The 8,679-nt window shown below is 55.0% G+C and overlaps 1 protein-coding gene across 1 annotated transcript in view; it reads left to right on the forward strand.

Moving 5' to 3' along the window:
• The window catches only part of DUOXA2 (dual oxidase maturation factor 2), a 5,358-nt gene extending 2,539 nt beyond the window's left edge, over positions 1-2,819 (forward strand). Inside the window, exons 4-6 of the mRNA XM_010005949.1 lie at positions 161-374; positions 1,396-1,610; positions 2,620-2,819. Coding sequence (XP_010004251.1) covers positions 161-374; positions 1,396-1,610; positions 2,620-2,819 — 629 coding nt within the window. The remainder of the gene's footprint in view (positions 1-160; positions 375-1,395; positions 1,611-2,619) is intronic.
• The last annotated feature ends 5,860 nt before the right edge of the window (positions 2,820-8,679 follow it).

The following is an 8,679-nucleotide window of genomic DNA, read 5'->3' on the forward strand; positions in this document are numbered from 1 at the left end:
GCTCTGGATTGGCCACAGCCCCAGGAGGTCTCTAAGTGCTCTGTGGCTGGCCTTGGACTCTGTGGAGCCTCCGGGGACCCTGCAGTCTCTGGGGTGCTCCTGGCTGGCAGCATCCAGGCTGCAGGGACACAGCAGGATCTCAGTCTTTTCCCTCTGGCAGGAAACCCAGTGAACCAGATCAATGAGACCATCAACTACAACGAGCATTTTGCCTGGAGCTTCAACGCAGACTATGACCACAGCTATAGCGAGGGGCTGGAGAAGGGGCTGCCCAACCCCATCCTCTACGTGGCAGAGAAGTTCAGCATGCAGAGCCCCTGCAGCGTGCACGGGCAGTACCGCATCGCCGGGCACTACGCGTCGGCCATGCTCTGGTGAGCCTTCCTCCACTGGTGCAGGCAGGGGAGGTGCAAGGACGTGGGAAAGGCTCTGCTGCCCTTCCCAGGAAGAAAGCCATGTGCCTGGAGGGGCCTCTGCAAGGTCTGTGGTCAAACCAGCGGGCCTGTAGGTGCCTGGGGGTGAGCAGAGAGGTGGGATGATCCTGGTTTTCTCTGCTGGTCAGCTTCACCAGGGCTGGGCACAGGAGAGAGGAACATGGTACAGATCCCTGCTGTGATGTGCTGATGATGGCAGGGGGCCCATCCCTGTGGAGGGAGTTGGAGCTGCTGTCCTGAGTGGCCCAGAGAGGCCCCTGGGCATGTGGAGAATTCTCCCATCCCTATCTGTGAGAGCACTGAATGATGGGAGTGGGACCAGATGAGGAGAACCTGATGATGCTGTTATTGTAGGGTCAATCTGGACTCCTCAGTGGGATCTGCTGGGCAGTGATGTTACTGCTCATTTGGGCTGAGGGAGAACTGGATCTTGGCTGTGAGGAAACACTCAGTGTTTCTACAGTGGGTTGTGGAGGACAAGGACCATTGCAGCTCCCCCTGTTCTCCCTGCCCTGGGTTTGAGAGCAGGTATGCAGGATCCAGGAGAGGAGCCTGGTACCACAGAGCAAGAGCTCCTGGCCAGTAGCTGAAAACTTCTGTTACCCAGCTCCTGAGATAAGATCAGGGCTGTTACAAGTGACTTATGCCTGCTCCCACAATTACCCCAGTGCTGTGTGCTACTCTCTGAAGTCTGCACTGCCCAACACGTGGAAGGCTGGGGATCTGAGATCTTCTAGATACACTGAGGGGGCTGCTGTGACCTCCTTGACCCTGCTACGGTCTGTGGACTGAGCAATGGGAACAGGAAATTGGAGGTCACTCCAGTCTGCCCACAGAGCTTCTTGGCCTCATGAATGCAACCTGGATCCCAGATTTCTCCTTCCACATGAAAATCCTCACAGAGGGTGTCCCAGTCCATGACACTTGCACAACTCGCCTGTTGGTCTTCTCTTGTCTCCAGGGTGGCCTTTTGCACTTGGCTCATCTCCAACATGCTCTTCTCCATGCCTGTCCTAGTCTATGGAGGCTACATGCTGCTGGTTACAGGTGCCTTCATGATCTTCTCTTTGCTCTCTTTCTCCACCGTGAGGAACTCCCTGGTGTGCCCCATCCACTTTGGGACCGCGGTGCTGCGCACGGGCTACGGGGGATCTTTCTGGCTCACACTGGCCATTGGTAAGGACACCAAGCTACATGAGGGCATCCCAACCCTCTGGGGGTGCAGGAGTCCTGGTGCCTTCCCCCCCCAAATTCATGTGAGAGAGCTCAGGGAGTGCAGCCCCACCAAAGCCCCTGCTGTGCCTTGACAAAGCAGATCCCGGCAGAGGTGGGGAAAGGGCTGGCAGAAGAGGGAGCACTATCCCTATCTCAAGGGTGGTGGAGGGATTTTTAGCCCCTGAGGTGCAGTGGTGAAAGGAGATGGAGATCACATGTCTGGATTTTAAGACACATGCAGGTCAAGGGAGGTGATTCTCCCCCTTTACTTGGCTCTGGTGAGACCCCACCTGGAGCATTGTGTGCAGTACTGAAGCCCCCAACATAAGAAGAGACATGGAGCTGTTGGAGAGAGTCCAGAGGAGGCCACAGAGGTGCTGGGAGGGCTGGAGCAGCTCTGCTCTGGAGCCAGGCTGGGAGAGTTGGGGTGTTGAGCCTGGAGAAGAGAAGGCTCCAGGGAGACCTTAGAGCACCTTCCAGTGCCTGAAGGGGCTCTAGGAAAGCTGGGGAGGGACTTGGGACAAGGGCAGGGAGGAAGAGGACAAGGGGGGAAGGGATGAAAACTGAAAGAGGGGAGGTTGAGGTGAGACATGAGGAGGAAATTCCTTAGTGTGAGGGTGGTGAGAGCCTGGCCCAGGTTGCCCAGGGAAGCTGTGGCTGTGGGCATGGATGGCCCTGGCAGTGTTGAAGGGCAGGTTGGATGAGGCTTGGAGCAGCCTGGGCTGGTGGGAGGTGTCCCTGCCCATGCAGGGTTTGGAACTGGATGTTATTTAAAGTCCCCTCCAACTCAAACCAGTCTGTGATTCTGTGAGAATCACAGGTTTAAGACACTCAACTCAGCATCTGAAGCCACCTCATAGAGCAGAAGGCCATCTTCCACAAGAGAAGGCATTGTCCCTGGCAGGGGGACATCAGAGGAGGGGTGCAGGGTGCTCACAGGAATGCTCTCACACAGCACATTGTCTTCTAGGCTTGCTCTGTTTTGTGACTGGGATCACTGTGGTCACACTGCACTACTTCAACTTGAACCTGCTGAAAACTTTCTTTGATCTCCCTGAGGACAAAGCTGAGGAGTACCAGGAGATGACTGAAGTGTACATCAACCCTCACTTTATGAACCAAGGATTACCTCCTTCTCAGTCCCCCAAGCTGAACCCCAAAAGCATCTAGAATAAATTTTTTTCCTGATACTTCCCTGAAGGTGGACCTGAAAGGGCAGAGCACAAACTCTTCTTGATGTCCCTAGAGACCCAGACCCAAACCTCTCCGGGCTGGTTGCTGTACTAAGAAGAGTAGAAAAGCTGCTCCACCAATCAAGTCTCCATGGGCTGGCGTGAGGAGGCCACCATATCTGAACACTGGAGACCTGGCAGCTTCAGTCCAATTAATGAGACACAACATCATTTCAGTATTTTGGCTCTTTTCTTTCTGAGAGAAGACCCTCTCTCTTCAGTTACTTCTTTCTTTCATGTGATATCTGTGTTGCACTAATAGGATTTGTTATGGGCAAGAGTTCATATTTTCAATAAACTTTTGTTAAAAAAAAACACACAGCTCCCTTGAAACACTTGGGACATGTAGAGAGGTTGGTTTCTTAAGTGGGGCCTACAAGGCTTACCTGCTGGTGGCTGCTTGCAAGCCCCCAGAAGATGGGGGAAGCTGCCCTGGCAGAGGTGCCCCCAGGGAAGGGCCAGGCTTGTTGGCATGTGCTGAAGAAAGCTCATGAGAAACCCTTGTCCTGGGGAGCAGCACACTGTAGAAGAGCTGAAAAAGGACCTTAGTAAGCTGAGTGACAGAACAAAAACCCTAAGATTAAACCAACAAAACACCCTCAGGTGAAACAGGAGGAAAGGGGAGGGAGGGAGGAAGGATGAGGGGAGAAAAGGTGGAGGAGGAAGAGGGAGAAGAGGAGGATGAGCTCCTCTGCACCAGGTCCTCCAGCAGCACCACCTGGTCTTTGACCTTGGCCCTGTGATCCCGAGGGAGCAGAGCATCAACCCCGTGGGTACAGCAGGACCCCCCACAGCCCTCCCAATGCCAGGGAGGCCCAGCCCTCGGGAACACTGCACAGGTCTCTTCCTCCGTGCCTCAGTTTCCCCACGTGTGACATGACAGCAGCCACAACCAGCTGCCAGGCGGGAGGAGGAGCGAGGGGGTCCTGGCAGTGGGGACAGACAGTGGCACAGGTGGCAGGGATGCTGCTGTGCTGCCAACCAGCCCGGATGGATCATTTCTACTGAGCCTCCTCAAGATCTTTCCCTCCTGGAAGTTCCCTGATGAAGTGTTCTGTGAGCTGGACCTGGTGGCACTGCTGGAGCAGTACAGACACACCGAAAAGGACCCCAAACTGAGCCAGGAATCCCAGCTGGAGCTGGTGAGGAAAGTGATAAGGCAAAGCCAGCCCCAAACACCCCAGCAGGGCTGGCAGGGAGGCTCCGTCCCCAGGAGGGAAGGGGATAGTTGTGTTTCCAGCCTGTCCCACGCAGCTGAGTGGTTTGGCAGGGCTGAGGGCCAGGGGTCCTGCAGCAGGTGCTGCTTCCTCTTTTGACTCCTCTTCTGTCTGGAATCAAAACATACAAATACGAATATTTACTGTTCTCTGTCCTGCTGCCTCACAGCTACAGCAGCCACTCCAAGGGTGAAGAGGTGGTGGCACAGGAGCCCTTTCCCTGTGCTGTTTGCCATCAGCCCAGAGACTAAATTCCAACTCCCACAACCAGAGCCGAGACCAAGAGGAGGAACTGCAGCCAATGCTCAGCAACGTGCTGCACTCTGCTGGCCAGGCCCCCAAGACCTGTCCTGACTCCTGCTGATGTGGAGTGGCCCCAGCCCAGCACTTTGTATTCCAACACCAGTCCTATAGATTTTTATTCCAGCTTCAGGGTCTTTGTTTCAGCCCCAGGCTTGCAGTTTTCTTCTCAGCTCCATCCCCTTCCCCACACTCTTTATTTCAGCTCCAGCTCTGAGATTCCAGCTCCAGCTCTGGACTCTTCATTCCAGCTCTGGGATGTCTCAGCTCCAGCCCTGCACCATTCCAGCTCCAGCTCCACAGTCTTTATTCCAGCTCCAGTTAATGTTTCATCTGCAGCCTCACTGTTTGTCTCTAGCTCCAGCCCTAGAATATCCATCCCAGCTCTGCCCTATCCAGCTCCAGCCCTGCAGTGTTCAGCTCAGCCCTGGCCCAGAGCTGAAGGGCCAGAACCCCCCATCACCGTGCGGCAGGATTAAACGCTCTGGAGCTGAAATGACCAAGAACTGGAGCCTAAATAGAGACTGGAGGGCTTGGGCTGGAGCTGAAGTCAAATGTACAGGCACAGGGCTGGTAGAAACGCTGGGGCGGAACTAAATGGGGTGGGGAAGGGATGGAGCCGAAATACCAGCTGTAGGGCTGGAGCTGGAACACAGCTGGGACACTGCGTGTCTCCTCCCCTGTTGCCCCTGCCCGGTGTGGGGGCTGTCCCTTCTCCTCATCTTTGAGGATCCCCCATCAAGGGAAGGAGGGGAAGGGGTTGGAATCCTGCCACTGCTGAGCCAGAGCCCCAGCACCCTGCTCTGCTTCCCCAGCAGCGGGGAGGGACACAGCTGGGGTTCCTCTGGGGCAAGGGGACTGTCCCCAGTCTCACCTGGGAGCTCCCACAACTGAGCCCTAAGAAGGGCTGAACCCCGGGTGGAGATGCAGGGACCCCCCCTGAGCCTGGAGGGGCTCTGGCACCCTCATGGCTACATGCTGGGGCTGGATGTTGCCCCCCCCCCAGCCCAGGCATGTCCCCAGGGTGCCATCATGGAGCCACAGCTTCTGTCACCAGGCTGTGCCCCATCGGGGCCTCACTGTGACCCTGCTGCCACCCACCATGCCTGGGGCTGAGGGCAGCCACAACAGCCACAGCCACACCTGGCTCTCGGTGCCCACCTCCACCCGGAGGCTGGGGATGTCACCCAGTGAGGAACCAATGAAGGGGCTTTCAGAGCTCCAGTTCTCTGCAAGGCAGCACCTGGGTGACAAAGGGGGGAGCGGGTCTCTGGCTGTCCCCAAGATCCCACAGGACCAGAGCCAAGGCTCAGCCCAAAAGTCTGTGCTGGGGGGTGGGTTGACTCCCTGTCACAGTTTGACTCAGGATCAGCAGTTGAACCAGCGGCAACAATGGTCTCCATCCCCTTCCCTTCCCACCCAGGTAGGGAAGGAGAGAGGGAGAATGAGGGAGAGAGACTTCTCAGATTGAAAACCAAACTAGACAGCTTTACTTAAACACTAATGATAAACTAAAATATGTACAATTCTATACAAATGTGTATGGGAATGTGCAAACCTCTCTTGTCTCCCTCCACCCTCAGCAGCTCCTCTGGCACCTTCTGAGCTGTGAGCAGCCCCAAAAGGTCCTGGAGCTGCCAGAGAGAGGGCAGGGCAGACAGGAGCTGACGGGAGAGTGATGAGGGGCAGGGATGCACGAGCCTGGGGATCAATGGGGATGGATGGATGGATGGATGGATGGATGGATGGATGGATGGATGGATGGATGGATGGACGGACAGAGTCCTCCCTGGACGCTGGACAAGGAAGAAGAAGCAGGAAGGGTCTTGACTTCTGTGACCTCTGACCTTACACAGAGCTTGCATAGATATATGAGATGGAAAATTTTGGTCAATTTTGCTGTCTGTCTAGCCCACTCCTCCCTCCAGGAGGGTCACAGATATGACTCTTCTGCTCCCCTGTTTGGAGGTGGGCACCCCTGGGTCCCCCAGCCCTCCTGGGGCTTGCAAATGCAAGACAGGGACTACCCAGATTCTTTGAGGACAGAAGTGTTGCACTTTAAACATTTTAAAAGCAGCAGGAACCCTTCCCTGCTTCCCTTTGGCAGAGGCCAGCAGCCTCTGGAGTCAGCTGTGCAACCCTTAACACTGAGGCCAAAAATTCTCCATGAGCCCAGATCCTCCTACAGCTGAAGGGGAGAAGGCAGCTGATCCTGCAAAACAGGAGAAATGCCCTCCATACCCTTACAGCTCATTCTGTGGTGGGTTCTCCAAAGTCTCATGCTTGTACCCACCAGCGGAGGTGGCTGGAGAGGACTCCTCACCAGCCCCTCAAGTATGATCACATGGACGCTGCTGGTATGAAGACATCAGGGTCTTTTTTTTTTGGGGGGGGGTGGAATGTAGTCTTCTGTAGAGCAGAAAAGACAAAACTGGCACAAGAAAAAGGAGGGAAAAGGGATGGTTTGTGTGGGATTCTAGACACTGGCAGAGAAGCTCTGGAGCTGCTCTACCCAAGGAGGCCTTGGAGCACAGACATGAAAAGGGCTCTGTCTGCAGCCAAACAGCATCTGTCCAGGTCAACTGGACTGTCTTGGCTTAAACAGTAAGGGTGAAACACAAACCAGAAGACAGACTTGCTCCCTGTTACCCCCTCTACCCTCCCAAGGGAAGATAAAAGGGGAATAAGGAAGAGAGATTGAAGGGTTGGAAACTGAAACAAGAACAAATTCACTAACACTGAAAGGGAGTAACAGGTGGGGGAAAGAACAGATCTCTCCACTGATAAACAAATACATATAAACCCCATCTTCTTGATGGCAGGAATTGGTGGGTGAGGGTCCCTTGCAGCAAGGCTGCTTCAGGAGAAGGGTCCACAGCTCTTTCAGGGTCTTAATGACCCTCTCTCTAGTTTCTCTTGGTTCAATACCATGCCAGGGTCACTCAAACCATAATAGCTTCCTGGGAAAGTGAGCCTAACAAATTGATCCCGTCCCAAGAATAATAGCAAAAAATAAGTTTACATCAACAGCCCTGCCTTGAAATGCTCCTCAAGAACAGGAAGTTCTGGGCAGGGATGGTTATTTCTTCTGACAATAGAAAAGGAGACATAGAGACCTGGAGCCCATGTCCATCAGGGGAAATGCTAGAGTTGCTCTTCCCTTCCCACCACCTCTGAGGCATGTGGGGATGCCCTGAGACTCCCCGATCACAGCACACACAAGGGCTCTCAGCCTCTGAGCATCCTCTTGGAGGTCCCTCCTGCTCCCCACCAGCAGGTCTCTCTTGGGTATGCAAGAGGAGCCCCCTCACGGCTGGTCTTACTGGGGCTCTGCATCATGCTGGGAAGAGGACCTTGTGCAGTGCACCCCACACCATTACATCTGCTGTCCTTTAAATAAGGAATGATTTTTCTACGAGTGCAATTTTGGACATCTGGGCAGAGGACGCAGAAGAGGGCTCTGGGGTGATGGGCAGACCAGGAAGCATGAGCATCCCTGGTTCTGCAGAAGGGCAGGTGCCAGAGATCAGCCAAGGCCTTGGCACGGTGCAGGGAAGCAAGTGGGTCCAGCAGAGCCTCTGCTCTGTCTGGTTCTTTCCACCTCCCCACTGAGCAGAGACAGGGCTGAGCTCTGTCTCCAATGTACCACAGCGTGAGGGACGTGGGGGGCTGGAGATGTGATACTGCCTGTGTGCTGCAGGGCTCTGCAGGGGAACTTCTCCACCACCTAGAGATGGGGTTGGGCAGCCCCTTCTCCAGTGCCTCACTCCAGCTGTGGCCATGGTCTGCACCAAAGCTCCAGGCAATGTGTTTGTTGTAGTTGATGGCTTCATTGACCTGATTCACCAGGTTTCCTGCCAGATGATGAAGACTGAGAACTTGGAGGCAGCTGTAAGACTCCCTGCCTGGGGGCTGCAGGGCCCACAGCCCCAGTAGCACAGTTGCCAGACTTGCACCCAGTCCCCTCCTGTTGTGACCTGCACTCACCCACTAGTGTGGCAGCCAACCCTGCCAGGCCAATGTGCAGCCCAATGTTCACGTTCACCAGGGCATGGCTGAAGGACTTGTAGGTGGTGGCTGCTGTCTCCCAGCCAGTCTCCCAGTCCCTGGTGAACTGTATGGCTGTGAAGACTTCAAAGGTTAGTCATGGCCTGGTGTTGAGACATCTAGTGCTGGAAACACCTGCCATGATGGTCACCGTGCACTAAACATCATCTATCCCACCCCAACAGCAAGGCCTGTGTTGTGAGCCTCAAGCTGCTGAAGGCTTGTATGTCCTTC

Source organism: Chaetura pelagica, unplaced genomic scaffold, assembly GCF_000747805.2.
Source record: "Chaetura pelagica isolate M959 unplaced genomic scaffold, ChaPel_1.0 scaffold369, whole genome shotgun sequence".
NCBI classification, from domain to species: domain Eukaryota; kingdom Metazoa; phylum Chordata; class Aves; order Apodiformes; family Apodidae; genus Chaetura; species Chaetura pelagica.